The 25,223-nt window shown below is 40.0% G+C and overlaps 1 protein-coding gene across 3 annotated transcripts in view; it reads right to left on the bottom strand.

Annotated features, from left to right (window-relative positions):
• Positions 1–25,223, bottom strand: part of ABCD2 (ABC transporter family protein) — a 111,882-nt gene that overhangs the window by 72,964 nt on the left and 13,695 nt on the right. For all 3 annotated transcript variants that reach the window (XM_088891536.1, XM_088891537.1, XM_088891535.1), the window contains 2 exons: positions 4,569–4,895; positions 4,302–4,466 (listed from right to left, as the gene is read on the bottom strand). In XM_088891536.1, the coding sequence (XP_088747662.1) occupies positions 4,302–4,466; positions 4,569–4,895 (492 nt within the window). The remainder of the gene's footprint in view (positions 1–4,301; positions 4,467–4,568; positions 4,896–25,223) is intronic.

Here is a 25,223-nt window from a genome sequence, read left to right as displayed (position 1 = left end):
ACTTATGTTTGTTCAAAGAGGAGAATGTGTTACATCTTTGTTTTGAACACTGTTTCTCTAAGTATATTTGGAGATACTTCTTCAGCCTTTTTAATCTTGATATGTTCCCATTGGCTTATTTTGAAGAAACACAAAAATAGCATGGAACTATGTTCCCTTGAAATCTGGAAAGAGAGAAATAGAAGAACATTTGAAGGCCATTCAAGTGCAAGGATCAAATTATCTCAATCATTGGAAAAAAGGATTCTGGAGTGGATTTTAATCTTGCCTGAATTTGAGAGGGTGTTCAGGGAATCATTAGAATTGGTTGTTGGGTTGATCTATTGTACTGTTTTTGCCTTTGATGTATTGTTTTATCTTGAGTTTTTTCTCTTATTGGTGATTTCCCATCACTGTTGGCTGTACTTTTTTTATCAATTAATGAAATTTCTTCTTTTATTTTATTACCAAAAAAATAGGATGGGGTCTTGGCATTAAAACATGAATCAAGGACATTAAGGAAATAACAAATCTATTCAGAGTGGCATACAAGTGGACTCCATGTTCAGCCAATAACATGACTAAATCATTAGGTAGACAAGGCAAAGGAAGGAACCAAATGTATAGGGGATTGATTTCCCTAGGAGGAGGCTTATAAAATAAAAAAGAAAGAAATAGCAATGAGAGTAAGAGGTGGGTGGCTTGTGATAGGCCAAACAAAGGGCTGTTAGATCTTATGGTCCATGTACAAAATTCTTTTATTCAAAATCAATTGCCAACTGTTTCTAATAAAAAGGAAACATTCAAACCCAACCAACCCTCCCAGGCCTAACCGAGTCCAAGCCTGGCCCAGTTTTTGTTGGATTAAGCTCAGATTGGGCATGTGTCTGAAAACTCGGGCTTTCACCTCAGGTAGGCCAGGCTTGAGCCAGAGGCCCAAGTCTTAGGGTTGGAACTGAGTTGATCCTATGGTTATAATCCTGTAAATTATAACAGCAGTCCCTCTCCCTCTCCTTAACCATTTTAGAAAATATTTGTCTTGCAGTTATTAACCCAGAAAGAAAGCAGTTCAAAATAATGGGAAAAAATTAAAATAATGTTTAGACCAAAAGCTAGTCTACTCATTATTTATCAAAAAAAAAAAGTCTACTCATTACTAAATATTGTGAAGATGCAACTATCTACCTTGTGCAACCTTTTTTTTATTACCCAAGAATTAAACAAATCAAATACTGAGCAGTAAAACACAACCCAAATAAACGAAGCAATAAGATCAGCTTCACGTAGATGTGCAAAACTATCATAATACAAAACTAAAAATACTAATTGATCACAGAGAGTATTCTGCAAAGTGGCCTTGACCTTAGGTATTTCCCCCAAAAAAGCTAATTGGAAAGCTGTTTCACTAACTGACTAAAACCAATAATGTATCTCAGTTTGGAGACTCATATTTCTATAACGAGTCCTTTTTCATGATGATCAAATGGCAAGTGTAACTTGCAATATTATGTTATGTCCTAGTCATTGTTTTGTAACCTATTGTGTTGTGAAGCCAATAAAGAAGTCCTTTAGCCCCCTAAGACCTCCTGATAGGCCCCCAGTTAACCTTACGTATGCTAGGAGAAAGAAAAGGCAGCATAAGGGGGAGATGATTAGACATGGGGCATTTATGGAGGAGGACAGAAGGGAATAGGAAGAGTCTTGGGGCATTTATAGCTATGTCAGTTATGAAAAAAGAAGAGTTTTTGGGCATTTATAACTAGGCCAGCTGGGCATTTATAGAGGGAGTCAGTTATGCTATCAGAAGGGTATAAGAAGGGGCTTTGGGGGATGGGGGGGGGCATGTTTTCTTTGAGTAAAGAATATTGTGTGTTTGGGAGAGCCGGCGGTCTCTCGAAGAACCGACCAACTGTTAATGTTTTCTGCTGAATGAATACTAGTTTCTTTTGTTGATGTTCGAGTGTGTGAACGCTGCTGTAAGTCTGTGAACTGCGTGTCAAATTTCTGGATCATATATCAGAGCACGTCTTTCCTCGGCCATGGTGACAGCTAAGGAAGTGGCATCGCAGGTGGAGGGTTTCGAAGAACGCTTGACTTCTCTGCATTCTGAATTTCGTGTGGAGATGGATGGCTTACGCAATGAGATTCAGCGACTCGATCCAGAAAAGGTAGCGGCTGGACTTTCGAAGATCTCGTCCCTGGAGAATTCGGTACAATCTTTGGAAAGAGTCGTTCAAGATCTGGTGAGACGTTTTGATTTGTTGCTTCAGCAACAGACCTATTCAGCTCCTTTGTCTACTACTGACATTGCTCCTCCTTTAGTCGCATCGAGTCGTGCGGCTGACAAAGGGAAGAGTGCAGCTTTCCCAACGTCTTCTTCAATGTCAGTCCCGGAACATACTTCTGATTCACTTCCTCGGAAGTTGGAGTTATCTATCTTTGATGGGGAAATCCTGACGGCTGGTTTTTTCGCGCGGAGCGCTATTTTGAGATTAATGGCTTGCTTCCGGCAAAGCGTCTACGAGCTGCAGTTGTCTGTTTAGAGGGCGATGCATTGGCGTGGTATTACTGGGAAGATGGTTGGTGACCTTTTCGTGATTGGACAGAATTCAAAGAGCTCCTCCTTGAACGTTTTCGATCGACTCAGGAGGATAATTTACAGGAGCAGCTCTTCTTGTTACATCAGTCTTCTACTATTAAGGAATATCGTCGCCAATTTGAGGTGCTCTCCGCTCCCTTACGAGACCTGCCAGTAATCAGTCCAAATAAGAGCAAGTGTTTTGGGCTGATAGAAAACTCCAGTTATTGGGATGAATCAGAGTCCCGATGTAGGGATTATAATGGGCACTTGGCAGCACTGACATCAGCCAAGGAACTAAGTTTTGCTGGAAAACTCTGCACTAATACAGCAAGAGGCTGCTGGGTTGGAGGAAGAGGCTTCAATTCTACAGGTGATTTTAGTTGGAAGTGGTCTGACAATGCAACACATTGGAATGAGTCCATCTCCCCTGGGGCACCATTTCACTCCAATTGCTCCAATTCATCGTGCAAAGGCATTAATCTAATCAATACCTGTACATCGGTGACTAATGGCCAGCCAACCCTTGTGGGTGAGAGATGCAACAACTCTCATGAGTTCATCTGTATGCTTGATATAGAGAACAAATGCTACCACCTGCGCCGCCACAAGGAGTATCTTATCATCCTTGCAACTGTTAGTGGGATGATCCTTTGCACAACTTTGGCTGTTGTAATTTGGTTGCTTGCATACAGGAGGAGCAAGAGGAGCAGAAGGTCTCACAAAGCATCTAATCCATCAACATCTGCATCAGTTACCCCATCAGGGAAAGTCTTCAGCAATGAGGAACTGAGGCCAATTACAAAAAATTTCAGTGAAGGTAACCATCTTGTTGGAAATGCCAAGACTGGTGGCACATATAGTGGGTTTTTTCCTGATGGAACAAGGGTAGCAGTCAAGAGATTGAAAAGGTCTAGCTTTCAAAGAAAGAAGGAATTTTATTCAGAGACTAGATGAGTTGCAAAGCTCCGTTATCCTGCGGCCGTGCGCGGTGTGCATCCATCCACTATGCCTGGAGTTACTGGTTGGAAGTGCTTATTCATTGGCAGGACCTGCCTGATTTTGAAGATTCTTGGGAGCCTTTTGACTTAATTTGAGACCAATTTCCTCATTTTAACCTTGAAGACAAGGTTAGACTTTCGACGGCGGGTAATGATAGGCCCCCAGTTAACCTTACGTATGCTAGGAGAAAGAAAAGGCAGCATAAGGGGGAGATTAGACATGGGGCATTTATGGAGGAGGTCAGAAGGGAATAGGAAGAGTCTTGGAGCATTTATAGCTATGTCAGTTATGAAAAAAGAAGAGTTTTTGGGCATTTATAACTAGGCTAGCTGGGCATTTATAGAGGGAGTCAGTTATGCTATCAGAAGGGTATAAGAAGGGGCTTTGGGGGATGGGGGGGGCATGTTTTCTTTGAGTAAAGAATATTGTGAGTGTTTGGGAGAGCCGGCGGTCTCTCGAAGAACCGACCAACTGTTAATGTTTTCTGCTGAATGAATACTAGTTTCTTTTGTTGATGTTCGAGTGTCTGAACGCTGTTGTAAGTCTGTGAACTGCGTGTCAAATCTCTGGGTCATAACACCTCCCTATCTGAATGGTGAATTCCTCCTCCCAAAAGTCTTGTTCAATTTCAGTTACAAAATATTTAAAAAAAAAAAAAAAGCAACAAGCCTTCACAATCAACATAGAACGTATTGGGCAATTATATGGGATCAATAAGAACAAAAAGGAAAGTTATTCATACAGTTAAGTTCTCAAAAGCACTTTTGAAGCGCTGCAACAGAAGTTGCATTTCATTTCCCTCTCCACCATAAAAAGCAATTGATTCAGCATTCTCTCGAACCCGTACAAGTCCATAACGAAAATCTGCTTCTTTTTTCTCTTGCAGAAAATTTAAGTTAACTAGACCCTGAAATTCACAAAGAAAATATTTTATATTAATTTGAGAAGATAAAGACAACATATTATGGGAAAAGATCTTGGAGATTGTGATAATGAGAAGGAAATTTACCCTTCCAAGAAATACACTTATAGCTGTTCCACCAAGGGAGTATACAAGAAGAACAGCAAACAATGGTGGGTAGATACCATATAAGATGTTACTAAATGATATCAAGTCTACAGCAGCATTGAAGAGTGTCAAAGAAAATGAAAGTGCTGTTCCAGTAAAGGAACTTAAGTCATCAACTATCCGCTGGTCTGGATTGTCAATTATTGACTGAGATTGGATTTTGTAAAATGTCCTATTTTTAAGATATCTTTCCATGTAATAGCTTGTCATCCAAGACCTCCATCTCAAAGCAAGTGTTTCTCTTGCATAATCTCTCAATACAAAGAACTGAAAAACAAAGAAATAATTATTAAAAGAAGTATAAAAAAGGTATATCAGAATAAAGAAACTATAAGGAACAGTGCAATCTTTTAAAATTTTTACAGAAATCAAATAGAAGTGGAACAATTGTTAACAGATGTGATATAGCATAGAATAAGTTATTAACAACCAAACTTACTGAACATTTCACAATATTTTGAAGATGGACTCCATTTAAAGACTTCAAAAAAGCTATAAAATTTTTGTTGGATAATAAATTAATAATTATGGCATCCAAATATGGGATTAAATTGGATGTTGTTGCTGTTGTTGATGTTGATGATTATGATTTATAACCTTTCCCAGGTTCACTGCTTAGATTAAAAGGAAAAATCTATAAAATGGTTGTAAGACCAGCAATGTGGTAGAGAGCAGAGTATTGGGCAGTACAAGAAACATGTTCAAAAAATAAGTATGACAGAATGTGTATGCTGAGATGGATGAGTGGAAAAACTACAAATGATAGGATCAGAAATGAAGTCATTTGAAGGAACCTAGGAGTGTGATAGAATATGTCCAAGATGACTTGGACACATGTACAGAAGACCATCAACAGCACCCATAAAAAGAAGAGATGTGTTGCAAGTTGAAGGAGCTAGAAGGGCTAGGGGCAGACCAAAAAGTACATGGGTTGAAGTAGGAGACCTAGCTCTACTGGTCCTATTGTTCCTTCCATTGCCTATGCAAAATCAATTAATACACGTGCTTTCCATGGCTCTGTTCTTACTCCTTCGATTATCTATTCAAGAGAATCTGATCATACAACTGATAGAATGTCCGTCCAGCTTATTTCCTATGGAGCATGTTCTGGTAGAGATGGAATTACTATGACTGATGGATCCCATAATTCAATATATAGTGTGGAACTAATAAACTATCTCTTGATTCTGTTTTTTATATGCCCCAGCTTCACACAAATCTCTTATCTGTCAGTTCTCTAACTAAAAGATTGAATTTTTGTGTTAACTTCTTACCAAAGACTAGTTTTTTCCAAGACCTGAGAACAGGAAGGATGATTGGAGAAAATGGAGTCTATCTTCTGGATCAAGATTCAAATTAAGTTATGGCATGTCAGCCCTGGTCCTAGGCTGCCAAGTGTCAAATTGAGTTTGTAAAATAAGAGTAAACAGAGGAAGAAGAAGAATATGTTGAAATTGGAATAACATCCGACATCCGACATCATTAGGAGGGTCATCAGTCAAATGGTTATCCATAGCAATACTCAGCAAATATAGTTGAACAGTTTTACTCCAATCCAGATAATTAGAGCCATTAAGCTTATGCTCAGTTATTTTTGACATCAATGGAATAACATCCGACATAACTACTGATTACTTGTCTGCCATAATCTCAAAATTCAAATAAACAGAATATGTTGATAATTCTATTAATGACCTTAGTGTTTCCATTGCTCATAGGAAGGGTGTTAAATCATGTACTACTAAGCACCCTATTGCCCATTTCTTGTGTTATGAAAACATCTCAAAAAAAGATCAAGGGGAACATGATCTAACACCCTATTGCCCATTGCTCATAGGAAGGGTGTTGCTATTGATAATTCTACTAATGACCTTAGTGTTTCCTTTGTTCCCCTGCCATTGATTGTGTCTCCATTCCCAAAAATGTTGCAAAAGCTTTGTATATCCCTAAATGGACCGATGCAATGAAGGAAGAAATGTGTTCTCTACAAAAAACAACGTTTGGGAGTTAGTGGATCTTCCTGAAGGCAAAGAGTCACTAGGGTGCAAGTGGGTGTTCATAGTGAAACGCAAGGCAAATAGAACAATTGAGAGGCATAAGGCCAGTTTAGTTGCAAAAGGGCACACATAGGTTATGAGGTCGACTATGCAAAAACCATTGCCCTTGTTGCTAAAATGAACACCATTCGGATCATGTTATCCTTGGCTGTTAACTTTGACTGGGAGCTTCATCAACTAGACATTAAAAATTCTTTTCTGAAGAAGAAGTATATATGCTTATCATATGAGTATTTTTGGTATATTTCCTTTCTATTATTGCAAGTTGCCACCCTATGTATAAATACCAAGTTAGGTGCCGCCAGCAACTTAGTTGAAAGGAACTGTTTTCTTCTCTCCTCGCTTCTCCTCTCCTTTCTTCTCCCTTTTTCTACTTTCTTTCTTCTTTGCTGGACTACACCAAGCATGGACATATGAAGGAAGTGTATATAGATGCAGACTGGGCCAGTTGTATTGATCAAAAGAGATCCACCTTAGGTTATTGTGCTATGGTGGCAAGGAACATTGTTTCATGGAGTAAAAAGCAATCTGTGGTGGCTAGATCTTCTTTTGAGGCAGAGTATAGGGCAATGGCCCATGGAGTGTCCGAGTTACTATGGCTTAGATCTCTTCTGGAACAATTGGGCATTGATGGGCAGCAGAGAGTTCCAGGAGGCAGTAAGATGGAGAAGAGAACTGAAGATCAAAGTTATAAAAACATACGAAAAAATGTTTGAGGAAGGAAGAAGTAGAGGAGTTGCAGCCTTGGGAAGTTTAGGAAGAAAAGAGCGCTACGATATTCCTAGTGAGAGAAGTTGTCTGTTGGTTGAAAGGTTTCGTGGAAGGAGTAGTTTACTCTATCAAAAAACAGGGGTGGAAGAGCTATTTGGATGTAATGGGGAAGAGGTATGGAATAGAAATGAGGAAGAACTTGAAAAGGCAGTTTGTTGCTGTAACAAAACATTTTGATGACTATAGGAGGCAATTGGCTTGCATTCCAGAAGGGAGAGAAAAGGTTGGCAAGCGTTTGCTAATAAAATCTAGGAGTTTCAACTGACAAAGGATGAAGTATAGAAGGAAGAAGGGGGAGATGGTGAGAAGGTAACAGTTGGAGCAAGGGGTGCAAGTAAAACTCTACCCACAACTTCATAGTCGAAGGGGGAGGAGATGGAGAAAGGAGGGGTGAGAAAAGGAGCCCTCATCCAATTTTGGTTGGGTCAAACATTAACAAAAAATTAATAATCAATGAAGGAAAAGAGTGTTGGAAACAATGGGTAGTTCTTACAACACCAAGAGATGTTAAAGATTGGGGGAAGATACAAAATGAATATTGAAGAAGTTTGGCTTCAAGTCCCCTACTTCAGCTATGCCCTTTGGCAATCAAAAAGCAATCTTAGATCTTGGAAAAGAGGGGATGATCATTTCCGATGTTGAGACAGTGTAAACCCTAGAGGGTTTGGTAATGCTTGAAAACCGACATGCATCATGTAACCAACTTGATATACCCCATGGGAGTTTTACAGTAAAGTTATTTAGCCTCCCTATAAATCTCTAGAACGAATAGTCCATAGACAATTGTGAAGTTGCTAGGAGGAACTCTTGTGAAATGTAGCCTTAATGATTTGCAGGTGGTAAGAATGGTAGTGAAGGGGCTAAAACTAGGCAAAATCCCCAAGGCTTTGGACATGTTCGTCGATGGTTTGTGGCTGAAAGTCTGGATGGTTTCAGAATATGAAACGTCTACAGGAATCTTGGTCGAAGGTTGAAGATGAAAGCTCATTGATGGAGTGGGGGACACATGGAGGAGAAAGGAAAAGGGCAATAGAGAGAATTGAGGGGCAAGTGTTGGATGAAGGTTGAAGCTCAATTATCGGCTCCAAATGGTCGAGCAAGGTTTTTAACCAAAAAGGAAATGAATTTAAATTTTTTTGAAAATGGAGAAAGGAATTTGGATAGCAAGTCTTTTGTTATGGGCCAGTGGGGCAATCAAAAAGGTCTCACACGAGTTATTATTGACCCATATGAGTCAAGGTCCATGTCTGTGTAGAGGGCCGACTATGGATGATAAGTTAAGTTTATCTTTTTTGTCTATCAATAACAAAAGATTTCATTAATGAAAATTAAGGATAAAATGGGAAGAGATAAACTCTGTTATCTCCCCCAACAGCAAACAAACAAAACAGAAAAAGTTTTACAATTGAGCCCAAAACAAAGCACCCTTATTCACAGCTTGTTTAGCTAAGCCATCAGCAAAAGAGTTGGAACATCTCTTAACCCAAGTCACTTTCACTTCCATGTCCTTTGTCAGCTACTTAAGTTTTTTCTTTTCATTGTTGTAAGTCCGCAGACCATTTTTGTCTTCTTTCAACTAGCCCACCACCAATTTGGAGTTTCCTTCTATAATCAGCTTCCTTATATTTAACTCCTTAGCTCTTTGTACGCCTTCCAATGCGCCAAGATCTCAGCTCTAAGGGAGTCACCTGCTCTAATTGGACTTGAGAACAAGGCAATTATTTTCCCTTCCTCATTCCTTAAAACAACCCTAATACCCAAAGGCCCTAGGTTACCAACACTGCTTCCATCAAAATTCATCTTGAAGAAGACGCTAGGAGGGGGGTCCATACCGGAACTGACACCTCTTGACATGGAACTGAATAAGCAACTTCTTTCCACTTTCTTGACAAATCATCCATCAACACATTGTTGAATAACTACATAGATTTAAGCCAATTTACAACTGTAATAAAAATCACCTCTTGAATAGCTTCCTTGGTTCTCTCCTTCCTTGTAAAGATTCTTGAATTTCTTTCTTCCCAAATGGCTCCTCAACGCAAAATAGATCATCGAAGGAGATTCTGTAATGGAGACCAAGGGCTTTTTCACAAGAATCTCATGCAAGTTGAATCGTTTTCAACCAACCAAACCCAAGATACACAAGAGATTGAAAAGAAGATGTTAAGGATGCAGATGGAGATTGGGTAAACTATGCTTCAAAAATGATGAGAGCGCTCGGACTCTGAGACTAGCTCATTGATCGATAGTTTGGGGGAAGGTGGTGAAGATGGAGAAGATAGAGAAGAGGTGTATGGTACAGCTATGCTTTTCAAAGAAGAAATCAAAAATACTCCAACCTTTACTTTGGATCTATCAAAGAGGGTGGAAGATAAACTAGAGTTGCACAGGGAAGTTGGTGAAAACCTTTAAAGCCTAAATAGAGAAATTCCAAACCAAATTAAAAGTTCCAGGCAGGGAATTGGGGACGGTATTCAAAGGCCTAACAGAGAGATGCCAGGTGGGGAACTAGGATAATTGATAAGTGACAGATTCTTGAGGGTGAACAACGGGTAGTGTCACAGACGGAAGGTGCTTTCCAACAAAATCTACCACGGTTCCTTCTCTTCAGTCTCCCTCTAAGACTTCTTGCTCAAGTACATTTGTCATTTCAGTTTTGGATATTAATGGTTGTTCTATACCTGTTAGTTATCCTCCAAGTATTCTACAGCCTTCCGATTTGCAAGTCCAAGGTAATGCAGATCAAAGAATAAATGAGAAGCTTGTTGATAAGGAAGGATTTGGGGAAAATAGGTTGTGGATGTGGAGGAAGGTAGAAGAATTTAGGAAATGATAGAGGCTTTATTTGAGGAGTTAAAGAAAAGAGAAGTTGAGGGAGGAGGTGACAGAAATAAAATTGAGGATGGCAATGTAGATGTGAGGGTAGAGGGGAGTGGGAAAGATAGAAAAGTACGTAGAGAAGGTTCGGTGAAGAAGAAAGATAGCAAGAATGAGGACTTGGTGGATTTTGCTAGAAAACATGGTTGTAGCGTTAAAGACCCAATTGGTTTGAAAACATATTTAAGGAAAAAACAAGGGTGAAGGAAAGACAAGGAAAAGAAACTTGAGTGAAGTTGAAAAACTGAAGTTGGACATTGAAAGGGACAAGGAGTTTAGTGTGAGAAGAGAAAGGAAAAAAGAGAGAAAGTAGGAAAAGGAACATTAGGAGGGGAGTTAAAAGATTATGAAGATTCAAGCTAGAATGTTCGTAGCCTAGGTAGTGCTAGGAAGAGAGCAATTATTAAGGAAGTGGTAAGAAAAGAGAATCCCGGTATTGTTGTCCTTCAAGAAACCAAATTGGTAGAGTTTGATAGTAGATGGGCAAAAAGTGTATGGAGCACTAAGGGAGGAGGTCTTCTAGAGGCATGGTAACTTTATGGAAATAGGAGAAGATGATTGGAACTGAAGAACTTGTGGCTAAATTTACAGTATGTATAAAGCTTCAGCAAGTGGAGGATGGTTTTGAACTGGTATTAACAAATATGTATGGTCCAAATGGACATAAGGAGAGGAATGAAATGTGGGACGAATTGGGAGATATAAAAGGGTTGTAGGAAAGACCCTGGTGTATTGGTGGAGATTTTCATGTGATCAGATTTACTAAAGAAACAAATAATAGGAGACAAAGCATCACCACAAGAATGAGAAGGTTTAATCAATTCATAAGTGCTTTAAGCTTAAAGAATCGCCCCTCTTACATAGTAATTTTACCTTGTCCAGCCTCCAAGCTATCCCAATTTGCTCCAAACTGGATTGATTTCTCTTCTCATTGGACTGGGAGGAGCACTGGGGTGGTCTAGTGTCTAGAGCTTTGCCCAAACTAATTTCGAACCATTGGCCTATCTCCATTCCTAAGGAGGAGTTTGATGGTAGAGGACCAGATCCCTTTTGCTTTGAGAACATGTGGATGTGTCACCTGGCTTTATACAAAAGATTAGAGAGTGGTGGGAGGAAAACAACCTAAGAGTTGACTAGAAAGGAATGAGATTTCATAGGGAGCTGCAAGATTTAAAATCCAAGATTAAGGAATGAAATATTTTTGAATTTGGAAGGATTGAAGAGAGTACGCAAACATTGGTTAATCAAAATGAGGAATTAGATAAAAGAGAGGAGAGGAGTACTTTTGAGGAAGGAGATAGGGAAATTAGGTGGTCACTGAGGAAACAACTAGAAGATCTACTTCATAAGGAGGAAATAAGTTGGTGTCAGACAGTGTATGCCCTTAGCTCCAATCAGATTGATGTACTTTTGACATTTATTGTAAATGAATAATAGTACATAATTGATTCATGTTATATATGGTGTGTTTCTGTGTAATACCCTTAAACTGGACACTTATGAGACTCGTGTTAGTTTAGAATCTCCACAGTCGTTAGATAGACCTGGGGAGGTTTATCCTGCCAAGGCTGACACTAATGTGCTGCCAAGTCGATTGGGATGTCTTGTCTTAGCTACTAGGGTGAGACCTTGTAGAGAAGATGGGCCGAATGGCCCATAGGCAGTTTATCATTTTTTATCTTTTATGTTTTTTGCTGTAATGGGTCTTAATATGGGCTTTATTTTTTCTTATGTTATGTCTTTTTAATTTTCTGCCCAACTAGGGGCTTCTCTGTAAATTACTAAAGTTTAACTTAATGAAATAGAATTAAGGGAGTAAGAGAAGATATTATGTTCGAAAATCTCTCTCTTTGAACCCAAGTTGCCGCCACCTTCTTCTTCTTCTCTCCTCTTGAACTCTGATTTCTGCTACTTTCTTTTGAACTTTTGCAACTTTCTAAACAGTCCTTTCTTCTCAAAAGGCTGTTTTTCTTCTTGGTATCAGAGCAGGCCCGTTTTTCCCTTTTTTCCCCATAGACAGTGTGTATGGAGAATTGAATCATATGAATAGTTAAAGAAACCTATTTCAGCCCAGTTGTTAGTGGTTTCTGGAGAGAAGGGGACTGGTTTTGTCGTCCTCTTGACAGATTCAAATGTGTTGCCTAAAACCCTAATTTTCTGGAGAAATTTGATTGCGGGCCCCACAGGGAGTTTGACCTAGGCGCTCAAAGACTGAAGGCCTTCTCACTCTTCTTCTTGAAGATCGAATCAAGTGGATTGGTGTTCTGTGAAATCTACAAGGAGTGGCTGAGTTTTCTCTATTTCTCCCAGCTTCCGGGTGTGACGCAGGTTACTGGTATGGTTGCATAGAGGTTGGCTCGCAACACAGTTTTTGTTTTGTCTTCATTTGTTGTTATTCGAAGTTGTTTGAAGTCATTTTTGAAGTATTTAAGAAGATGGACTCCTCGGACTTTGAAAACAAGCATGTTGCTGAATCCGGACAGGTTCTGGGAGCCTCTGTAGACTCTCTCCTGGCTATGACCACAGTCAAGCTGGATGGAACTAATTATTTAGCTTGGTCACGATCAGTAAAAATTCATATTTGTAGTAGAGGCAAATGGGGTTTTATCTCCGGGAGCAAAAAGGCTCCTCCGGAAGATGATCTATCATATGAAAAGTGGATGCAAGAAAATTATACTATTATTTGATGGCTTGTGAACTCAATGCAACCGCAGATTAGTCAGCACTATTTGTGGATGAATTCAGCAAAGGAAATTTGGGATAGTGTTGCTAAAACCTATTCCCAAAAATTAAATGTGGCCAGGGTTTACAAGTTGAGAAGTGATGTGAAGAATTTGAGACAGGGGGAGAAACCATTAGTTGTATACTTCTCAACACTGAAGTCTTTATGGCAAGAAATAGATTTGATAGAAGTTGTAGCCTGGAACACCACTAATGATGCTGAGACCTACAGAAAACTGGTTGAGAGAAACAAGGTGTTTGAGCTCTTGACAGGGCTAAATCCAGAGTACGACATTACAAAGCAAAATATTTTATCCAAGGATAGTGTCTCACTGTCTCAAGCATATGCCTTGGTAAGTAGTGAAGAAAGCAGAAGACTTGTCCAGGTCCAAGGGGCTGGTCTAAATGATCACTTTGCTAATATGGGAGTGAAACCCAAGGGGGTTGCAGGGACTCCAAGTAGCTCAGGGAAGAAAGAGATTATCTGTGAGTACTGTAAAAGGCCAAAACACACTAAAGACAAGTGCTGGAAATTGCATCTTGAGCTCCTACCACTTCGGTTTCAGAAGAAGTCTAATAATATAAAGGCAGGGAGTGCCAATGTTGCAACTGGTCCAGATAGTGATAGATACCAAACTAAAGAGATGACGTCTAGTGAGTAGTTAGCAGCTATGAAGGCAGAATATGAGAAGTTTGGGAGGATGATCAGTCACCTAGAGGATGTGACCTCTTCTTCCAACCCTCCAGGAAATTCAACATCTTTTGCATTTGCTCATTCAGGTATACAGGCTTCTGCCAATCATGCAACCATTTCAGGTAATCATAGGATCCCTTGGATTATTGATTCCGGTGGTTCTGATCATATGACCAGCATTTCTACTTTGTTTGTTTCATATGATTTACTTCCTGACGTGACAAAATCACCCTAGCCGATGGCTCTCTTGCCCCTATCTCCGGCAAGGGAACCATCAAGGCTACAGACTCCTTGGTTCTTCCTTATGCTCTTCATGTACCTAGACTAAATACAAACTTGTTATCTGTAAGTAGCCTAACTAAGTCATTAAACTGTTGTGTAACCATCTTCCCTTCCTACTGTGTTTTTCAGGATCTGGAGTCTCAAAAGGTGATTAGGAGTGGCCGTGAGGCGAATGGAATATATCTGTTGGATACTCCTGGACAGTGCCATGAAAAACTTGGAGAAGCTGCTTTTGGGTCTACATCTACAGAGTCTATCAGTCGAGTCACGTTATGTCATTTTCGTTTGGGTCATCATTCTCTTTCTGCATTAAGTCATTTATTCCCAGAACTGTTTAAGGGAATTAGTTTGTCCAGTTTTCATTGTAAGTCTTGTGAACTGTCAAAACATTGTAGAAACAGTTATCCTCTGAGTAATAAAAGATCTTCTCCTTTTAATATTGTGCACTCTGATGTGTGGGGGCCTTACCACTTACCTTCTATGGGTGGCTACAAATATTTTATCTTGTTCATTGATGACTTTTCTCGGTTCACTTGGATATTTTTTATGAAGTCCTGTGATGAAGTTCCCAGACTTGTGAGGCAATTCCATGAATTTGTCCTAATCCAATTTGATACCAGAATTAAAATTTTTAGATCCGACAACGCAAAAGAATATTTTGAGAAAAACCTGACCTGCTATCTCACTGATTTAGGGATTATTCATCAAAGCTCCTATGTTAGGACCCCAGAACAGAATGGAGTTGCTGAAAGAAAAAATAGACATATCGTTGAAGTTGCAAGAAGTATTCTATTTGCCTCACATGTCCCTACAAAATTTTGGGGTGATGTTGTTCTCACTGCTACCTACCTTATAAACCGTATGTTGCCATCCAGGGTTTTAGGGTTTAAGTCTCCCTTCAATCTTCTTCATCCGGACAAGGATCTTTTTCCTATTCCTCTTCGTGTCTTTGGCTGCACTTGTTATGTACATATCCCAAGTGTCCAGAGACATAAATTTGAACCAAAAGCCCACAAGTGTATCTTCCTTGGTTATTCCCCCACACAGAAGGGTTACTGTTGTTTTGATCCAAAGACTAGCACTCAGTATGTCTCAATGGATGTCACATTTGATGAACTTTCTTCCTATGGTTCTTCTCAGGAGAGACATTGTCCAAAAGGGGAGGATTTGTCACAAGTGTTTGCTCTTCCTCTTCCTATCCCAGTTGAGTCTTTTGCTAAGTCTCTTCCTCCTTCAAATGAGTCAAGGGAGGATCAGTCACTTCACTCTCATTCCAGTGTTCTTATTCCTCCTCCTTTACCTCCTTGCCCTATTTTTAATCCCATGTTGTACCAACGGCAGAGAACCAGAAATGAGCAGATTGTTTCCCCTACAACACATGAGCCTCATGCACTTCCAGTTACAGATGAGACAACAAGTACTGCTATAGCCCCTTTGGAGCCATCCTTCCTAGACCTTGATATCCCCATTGCTATTAGGAAAGGAAAAAGGAAGTGTACTGCACATTGCATTTCCAAACACCTTTCTTATAGTTTGCCCTCTCCTTCATATTTTGCCTACCTTTCTTCTGTTGCTTCTAACCCAATTCCCAGGTCTGTGTCAGAAGCTCTTAATATTCCAGAATGGAGGGATGCTATGAGAACAGAAATTGATGCCCTACACAAGAATGACACTTGGGAAGTGGTTGATTTGCCTGAAGGGAAGGATCCAGTAGGCTGTAAGTGGGTTTTTACTATCAAATATCATGCTGATGGCACCATTGAAAGGTACAAGGTTAGGTTGGTTGCAAAAGGCTATACACAGACATATGGGATTGATTATCTAGAGAGCTTTGCCCCTGTTGCCAAGATGACTTCTATGAGAGTTCTGCTATCTTTGGTTGCACAATCAGACTGGCCACTTTATCAACTGGATGTAAAGAATGCATTTCTGAATGGAGAGTAACATGAGGAGGTCTATATGTCTCTTCCTCCAGGGATGTATGAAACAGATATGAAAGGAAAGGTCTGCAGGCTGAAGAAATCTCTTTATGGACTCAAACAGTCCCCTAGAGCATGGTTTGAAAGGTTTGGGGTTGCCCTTGTTAGCTTTGGCCATGTACAGACACAGTCTGATCATACCCTCTTTATGAAGAGGAGAGGATCTTTGGTCGTTTACCTGATTGTGTATGTTGATGATATTGTTGTTACTGGTAATAGTCTCAAGGATTAATGATCTCAAATTTTTCCTTCATACAGAGTTTGAGATCAAAGATCTGGGGGAATTGAGATACTTTCTTGGTGTAGAAGTTGCTAGATCCAAGGATGGGATCCTTATTTCTTAGAGAAAGTATGTTCTTGATTTGCACTCTAAAACAGGAAAGATGGGTGTTGGACCAGTTGCTACTCCTATCGATATGATCCATAAACTCTCTGCTTCGGATGGAATATTGTTAGAAGATAAGGGAGTCTTCCAGAGACTACTTGGAAAACTTCTTTATCTATGCATGACTCGCCCAGACATTGCATATGCTGTCAGTTGCATCAGTCAGTTCATGCATGCTCCCAAGGATACTCACATGGCAGCAGCAGAGCGGATTCTGTGTTATTTGAAGGGCTCCCCTAGAAAGGGAATTCTATTTGCTAAGCATGGCCATATGAAACTTGAAGCCTACATACATGCTGACTGGGCCAGAAACAATGATGACAAAAGATCTACCTCTAGGTACTGTAGCTTGGTGGCAGGTAATATTGTCTCTTGGAGAAGCAAGAAACAATCAGTTATTGCTCGATCTTCATCCGAAGTAGAACACAGAGCCATGGCTCATGTAGTTTCTGAACTATTGTGGCTTAGATCCTTGGTTAAGGAACAGGGTATTGAGCATGATAAGCCAATGATGTTATATTGTGATAATCATGCCACCATCAACATTGCTCACAACTCAGTGCAACATGACAAAACTAAGCATATTGAAGTTAACAGACACTTCATTCGAGAAAGAGTGGCTTCTGGAGAAGTGTGTCTACCTTTCATCACCTTTGAAGGACAGTTAGCTGATTTCCTCACCAAGGGCATTCCCAAGGCTAAACTTCAGCATGATATTGGCAAGTTTGGCATGATTGACATCTATGCTCATCTTGAGGGGGAGTGTAGAGAAGATGGGCCGAATGGCCCATAGGCTGTTTATCCTTTTTTGTCTTTTATGCTCTTTTCTATAATGGGCCTTAATCTGGGCTTTATTCTTTCTTATGTTATGTCTTTTTAATTTTCTGCCCAACTAGGAGCTTCTCTGTAAATTACTAAAGTTTAACTTAATGAAATAGAATCAAGGGAGTAAGAGAAGGGATTATGTTCGAAAATCTCTCTCTGAACCCAAGTTGCCGCTACCTTCTTCTTCTTCTCTCCTCTTGAACTCTAATTTCTGCTACTTTCTTTTCAATTTTTGCAACTTTCTAAACAGTCATTTCTTCTCAAAAGGTTGTTTTTCTTCTGACCTGAAGCACATGTAGTGTGGGTTTGTTTGAAACCCTGAACCGGACCATTTTCCAGTTATCCCCTGGACGTTGGAGACAAAAGGGCAAAACTGAAAAGTTACACCTAACCCCTAGACTCGATTATGGTACTGCACTAGGTGTTGGATTGGGCTATCTTTGATATGCCAATCAGTGAGATCCTTAGCAGGGGTCAAAACCTGAGTATGTTGGGGCAGTCTGAGAATTCACCTGAGTGGGTGATCATAGTGACAAAATCAGCCCCTTTGTCGGACAAAGTGAATAATCGGAGACAGCACTCTGTCTGATGGAAACCTAAACTGTCGGCAGTGGATTTCAATCTTGTTTGAGATTTGTTTTAAAAAATATATTTATATATAGATATACATATATTATGTTTTATGAAAAGTTTTGCAATGGTTTTAATTCCCGGGATCCATCCTGAGTAGAGAGTGCGACACTGTACCTTACAGCCGAGGGAAAGGTCATCTCTTGCCGGACAGTGTTTGATCATTATGGGCTGAGAGGTTAAGTTTAAGACAATTTATGGTTTTTTACCTAATGGGCTAATCTCACTTAAGTCCATAGTCCTTGGGCTTTCATAAGGTGGTTGGACCCAAGGACCATTTAGTGTAAATGTTGGGCCTGTTAAGAGCCCATACTGATGGGCTCAGGGGTTCACTGTGTTCAGCAGTGAATTTGGCCAGGCCTTGTAACAAAGGCTAGGCTGAACCCATATGGCTTTTGTGGAGATCAATGTTAGGGTCCCACACCATACAAAGAGAACCAAGCTAGATAGCAAATTAAAAGGGAAGTGAGCCTAATAACTTGATGGGCCTAAAGCCCAATTCGAACTGGGTTAATTTGATTAATTAATTATGGGCAAATTTGAGTTTAGATCTGGATCTGGATCAGCAGGAGGATAAGATAAGTCTTATCCACTTAAGAGTTTAGATCCAAATAAAGATTTGGATCAAAGAACCCTTTCTTGATAGGATTAGGAAGCTAATCCAGAAAGGTTATAAATAGAGGGCAAAATCCTTCTTTTAAACACTTTTACTACATCCAATTCTTTCATCTGTACTTGCCGCCCTACCCTGTCCGGTCTCCAGAGTCTTGGACTAATCAAGAATTGTTCTTGATTTTGATTTTTGCTAGAAAAATCAGATCTGAAGTTGTGCTCACATCCCCTGCGTGATCATTGCCGAAGGATTGCAGTTCTTACTGAAGAACTACTTTGCTGATCCTGCTTCATCCTAAGCTGTGTCATTTTCAAAGGAGGCAGGATTTGGTGACCTCTTTGGGCGTGAACACCTAGTTGGGAGCTACATTTGTGGATTCCTTATCAGGTATATCTCTCCCTCTTTTTTGTTACAAATCTGGTCCGGTTTGTTTCAAGAACGAACCTTGAAAAATGCAATTTTTCTAAAACAAGGAATAGGATTCCCGAAAGGGAGAGAGAGAAAAATTTTGAAATTTCGCACAACCACCCCTACATGGTTCAGCCATCCATATGATGGATCTCCCTTCCTTTCAGTTGGACGTAGAAATCAAGGCATAAATGGATTAAGGAGGGGGATAGGAACACTAAATTCTTCCATGCAATGGCAATTGGCAAGAAGAGGAGGAATCACATTTCAAAATTAGTGGTTGGTGGGGTTTCTTTATGATGTGGACAGAAAGACAAATTACATACAATACCTCAAGTATACAGCAATAAGCACAAGAAATACCATGCTGAAAATAGCAAAATAAGTTGAATTTTTAGGGATTTCAAACCTGAACCTAAAGTAAAACTCCTCCTAGAACAGTTCCGCTACAATAACAATGGCAGCAAACTGGCTTCCCGTGTGGACATGCAGCAATGGAGGGATTGGAAGGTGCCAAAATGGGTCGACTCCTCGAAACCCAAGCTCCCGATGCTTGAAAACCCTAGCTGAGGCTAAGCTACAGCTCAAACAAGAGAGAAAGAACCCAAAAGACCCCTACAGAAACAGCCCCCTTCTCTTTTATAAAACTCATTGGCTTGCTGGACAAGATAGTTAAAATATTTACACATAAGCCCCTAGAATGTTTCCCTCTCACCAACAACTCCTTAAGAACAAAACTAACTTCAAATGAACCCTTAAAAGATAACTTATGTTACAAAAAACCCAAGAGACCAAAACCCAACAGAAATGCACCCAACTGCCCCTGACCAAAAATCTGACTTATAAAATGACGAAAATACCCCTGGTCCCAAACTATCAACAAAGCTACCCAAAAACAACAATTTGGGATCCTACTACAAGAAAAAACATGCAAAACATAATGCATACACACGTTTCTTTTTTTTTCTTTTTCTTCTTTTTTTTTCTTGCCTCATCATTCCCGCCGGGTTAAAAAGAGCTCGACCCCATGTGAGCAGCAATTTTAGCAGCCTTGCACATGTTTCCATCTAGCTTCATAAACTCCTCTTCACTAATCCAAGAGTTCTCAATTGATGGTTTCCCTTTCCACTTGACCAAGAACCTAAAATAGGCCCCACTTTGAGTGTTGGTGACTTGGACATCTTCTACACCCACTACTTGTTCAAATTCATTAGAACTACTGGCCCTTTGTGCTTGTCCTCGCCCATCCTTTGTTGTTGGTTCTAGGTCCCCATGATAATCAAAGAGGTCTACTACATTAAAAATGGGTGAAATGGACAAATCAGTTGGTAGCTCAATTTCATATGCATTGTCACCAAACCGTCTCAGCACTTGACATGGACCAATCTTTTTCTACTTCAACTTATGGTAGGTCCCAACGGGAAACCTCTCAGGCCGCAAATAAACCATGACTACATCGCCCTCACGAAACTCTTTCATCCGGCGATGCTTATCCTTAGCTTCTTTATACCTTTGGTTGCTTTCTTTCAGCTTCTATCGTACATTCTCTTGAATCTCTCGAATGGATTCAGCTAAAGCTTCGGCATCATCACTCACTCGCCGCAACCCTATTATAAGAGCTAGATCAACGACACTTTTAGGTGACCAACCGTACACAACCTCAAAAGGAGTCTTCCCTGTAGATCTATTAACTGAATCATTGAAGGCAAATTCAGCTTGTGGTAGGATGAGATCCCATTGCTTTAAGTAGTCTCCAACTAGGCTCCTCAACAAGTTGCCTAGGCTTCGTTTAATCACTTCAGTTTGTCCATCTATTTGTGAGTGAAATGTACTGCTATATTGTAGGGTAGTACCCATACACTTCCATAAAGTTCTCCAGAAGTGGCCAAGGAATCTTGTGTCATGATCTGATGTGATAGATCTTGGCAATCCATGCAACCGAACAACTTCTTTGAAAAACAAGTTAGCTACATGAGAAGCATCAGAAGTCTTTTGGCAACCAATAAAGTGGGTCATTTTAGAGAAACGATCAACCACAACAAAATAGAGTCATTACCCCTAGCTGTTCTTGGCAACCCCAACACAAAATCCATAGTAATATTAGTCCATGGTGCTTTTGGTATGGGTAAGGGAAGATACAAACCTGTATTTTGATACTTCCCCATGGATGTTTGGCACTTGTGACATCTATCAACGTAATAGAACACATCCTTTTGTAGCCTTGGCAAAAAGTACCTTTTGGAGACCATTTCAAGTGTCTTCTTGCGACCAAAATGTCCCTTGCAATGCAAATCAGCAAGGAGTAATGCCCTCAAAGATCCTAATGGAATACATAACCTAATGCCCATGAAAAAGTAACCATCATTCCACACAAATTTGGCTTGAATATCCTTGTCACCTGTTGTATAGCTTCTACTAATAGGGCCAAAAAAAAGGTCATCTTGGTATTGGTCTTTGATGGAGCTGAATCCCACAACATTAGTAGACATTGTTGACACCAAGTGAACTCTCCTACTAAGAGCATCAGCTACCCGGTTTTACTATCTATCCTTATGCTTCAAAGCAAAATTATATTCTTGTAGAAAGTCAATCCATTTAGCGTGTCTTCCCTTTATCTTCTGCTGGGAGTTAAGGTGTTTCAATGCTTCATGGTCTGAATACAACACAAACTCCCGTTGGATAAGATAATGCCTCCAAAATTTCAACGCTTGCACAATGGCATAACACTCAACATCATAAGAGGAATACCTCCTTCTAGCATCATTGAGTTTCTCACTAAAGTAAGCAACTGGACAGCCTTCTTGGCTAAGGACAGCTCTAATCCCAACATGGGATGCATCACATTCAACTTCAAAGAGCTTGTTAAAATCAGGTAAAGCCAATACCGGAGCCTTCATCATCCTCATCTTTAGCTCTTGGAAGCTTTTCTCAGCTACGGGAGTCCAAGTAAACTCACCTCCTTTCAATCATTCAGTAATGGGTGCCACAATAGTGCTGAAATTCTTTATAAATCGACGATAAAATGTTGTTAGCCCATGGAAACTACGAATTTCAGTTAAGGTCTTTCGTGTTGGCCATTCTTGAATAGCTTGAACTTTTTCTTGATCCACCTCAATCCCCTTGGCTGAAACAACATACCCCAAAAACACCAACCGATCTGTCATAAAATTACACTTCTTCAAATTTATAAATAGTTGATTTTGTCTCAAGACTTCTAGGATTGCACTTAAGTGTTCTAAGTGGTTGTCATGATCTTTGTTGTGGATGAGTATGTCATCAAAATAAACTACCACAAACTTCCCCATGAACAGCCTTAAAACTTGGCTCATGAACCTCATAAAGGTGATAGGAGCATTAGACAACCCAAATGGCATAACCAGCCATTCATAAAGACCTTCCTTAGTCTTGAATGCAGTCTTCCACTCATCCCCCTCTTGAATACGAATTTGATGGTATCCACTCTTCATATCTATCTTTGAAAAGACTTGTGAGCCGGCCAATGTGTCCAACATGTCATCAAGGTAGGGTATGGGAAACTTGTACTTAACTATAATCTTGTTAATGGCACGACTGTCAACACACATACGCCAACTACCATCTTTCTTTTGGTGCGAGCAAAGCTGGTATAGAACATGGGCTTAAGCTCTCACGGATCAGGCCCTTCTTCAAGAACTCTGCTACCTGTCTTTGGAGCTCCCCATGCTCCTTAGGACTCATTCTATAGTGGGGTAGGTTAGGTCTTCTTCACCAACTCTGGAATAGGTGTTTCTTTGCTAACTTCTTTTGTAACCAGCATGTAAACAACATCCAAATTCCCATCTTCTTGAGCCAATTTATTTCAAGTGAAGAGAGTAGTGGTTGGATTTGTTTCCTTCTTTGGAAATGAATCAAGTTGCATTAGTTTAAGAGTTATCTTCTTATTGTCTTTCACAAAGTTGTATGTGTTCATGTCTCCACAATGAATGGTCTTACGATCACATTGCCATGGGCGACCCAAGAGAATATGGCATTCATCCATTGGGACAACATCACACCATACCGATTCTTCAAATGTATTACCAATAGAAAAATTAACTAGGCATTTAGAATAAACTCTTACCTCATTTCCTTTGTTGAACCACGGAATACGATATGGTCAGGGGTGTTGAACAGTCTTGAGCTGTAATTTATCCACCATCTCTTGAGAAACAAGATTCTCACTACTCCCACTGTCAATAATCAAATTACACAACTTGCCACCAGCTGTACAACATGTTCTAAAGATATTCTTTCTCAACCAAATTTTCTTCCTCTAAAGCATTAGCTTCAGTAGTTTCAGCCACTTGCTCATCCTCAACATGGCCTATATCACCTTGTTGTTCACCAGTGACTTCATCAACCAAATGTGTTTGCCCTTCAATCCTTCTCTTAGGACATTCATTTGAATGATGTCCCAACTCCATACACCTTAAACATCTAATAGTAGGCTGCCCTTGACTACTCTTTGTTGCATTTGAAGTCCCTTGGACTGTAGGTCGTGTTTGGTTGATCACACGACCCCTACCAGCCCCAACACTTCGATCTACTGACGAAGATGTACCTTGGACAGCACTTAGCCTCCGCCCTGAGCTCCAACTCAATTGAGCTTCAACCTTTAGAGCTAGCTGATATGCATCCTTTACCTTATACGGGCAATGTAGGCTGACTTGATCGTGTATTGGCAACCTCCATTGATATATCTACTAACTTTTTGCTGTTCAGTTTCTGACATATTACTCCGAAGAGTTAATCTATTAAACTCTTATGTGTACTCCTTCACCCTCTTTCCCCATTGCCAAAAATTCTACACCGTTTGGTAAAGAGTTTGCTCATAGTCTGGTGGTAAAAATTAGGATTTCAGCTTCTCTTTCATTCTTCCCCAGGAACTAACCTTTCTTTTCCCCTTCCTTTCTTTGTCCCTTTGGTAATTTTTCCACCAATCTAAGGCTATCCCACGCATCTTTATTGTTACAAGCTTCACTTTTCTTTCTTCATTCATTTCTTTCCAATCAAAATAATTTTCAATGCTATCCAACCAGTCCAGAAGCTCTTCAAGTTCCAACTTACCATCAAACTCGGAAAATATGAAGTTGAACACCATGACCTTGATTGGATTGTAAAGCTTGCACTATTCGGTCTTCCCACTATTGGTTGTTATTCCTTCCATGCTGATCACCTTCAGGTTGCTCAATGTCTTCACTTGATTCTTCACTAATAATGTCAGTGAGTTGGTCATCAACTCTAGGAGCTTGTCTTCTTCTTCCTAGCCCCAACTCATTTGCTACGTCACCATCCCTAGCAGCATTTTGAGCTACAAGTTGAGCAAGATGTTCAATCTGTTCTTGCAGTCCTCTTATAGCCTCTTGGAAAACCTCTACAATGACATGTTGTGGTCTTCTACCACACCTACCACGTCCACCCCTTGCAGCCATGATAATATAGAAAACACAAGGAGATGAACTTTGAAGCAAACCCAAGGAAAAAACTTGCTCTAATACCACTTGATGTGGAGAAAGACAAATTACATGCAATACCTCAAATATACAGCAATGAGCACAAGAAATACCAAGCTGAAAACAGCAAAATAAGTTGGACTTTTAGGGATTTCAGACCTGAACCTGAAGTAAAACTCCTCCTATAACAATTCCGCTACAGTAACAATGGCAGCAAGCTGACCTCCCATGTAGACACACAGCAATAGAAGGATTGGAAGGTGCCAAAATGGGTCGACTCCTCAAAACCCAAGCTCCCAATGCTTGAAAACCCTGGCTAGGGCTGAGCTACAGCTCAAACAAGAGAGAAAGAACCCAAAAGACCCCAACAGAAAAAGCCCCCTTCTCTTTTATAAGACTCACTGGCTTGCTGGACAAATTAGTTAAAATATTTACACATAAGCCACTAGAATGTTTCCCTCTCACCAACAACTCCTTAAGAACAAAACTAACTTCAAATGAACCCCTAAAAGATAACTTTTGTTATAAAAAGACCCAAGAGACCAAAACCCAACAGAAATGCACCCAACTGCCCCTGACCAAAAATCTGACTTATAAAATGACGAAAATACCCCTGGTCCCAAACTATCAACAAAGCTACCCAAAAACAACAATTTGGAATCCTACTACAAGAAAAACATGCAAAACAGAATACATACACATTTCTTTTTTTTTCTTGCCTCGTCACTTTGACACAACAAAGTGAGTTTAGATCAATTTATATAAGAAATTTGAATGAAAGAGTGTGCCTTGAGGGTCTTGAAGGGTCAAGTATTCCATGTAAAATTAAAATCTAGTTGGAGTGGAATTTTGAGCTTGAGGAATTTAGGGAGGTTTTTTCTC

The sequence above is a fragment of the Nelumbo nucifera genome, chromosome 7, assembly GCF_055504915.1.
Source record: "Nelumbo nucifera cultivar China Antique chromosome 7, China Antique-T2T, whole genome shotgun sequence".
Classification (NCBI taxonomy): Eukaryota; Viridiplantae; Streptophyta; class Magnoliopsida; order Proteales; family Nelumbonaceae; genus Nelumbo; species Nelumbo nucifera.
This window is presented reverse-complemented; position numbering and strand designations above follow the sequence as displayed.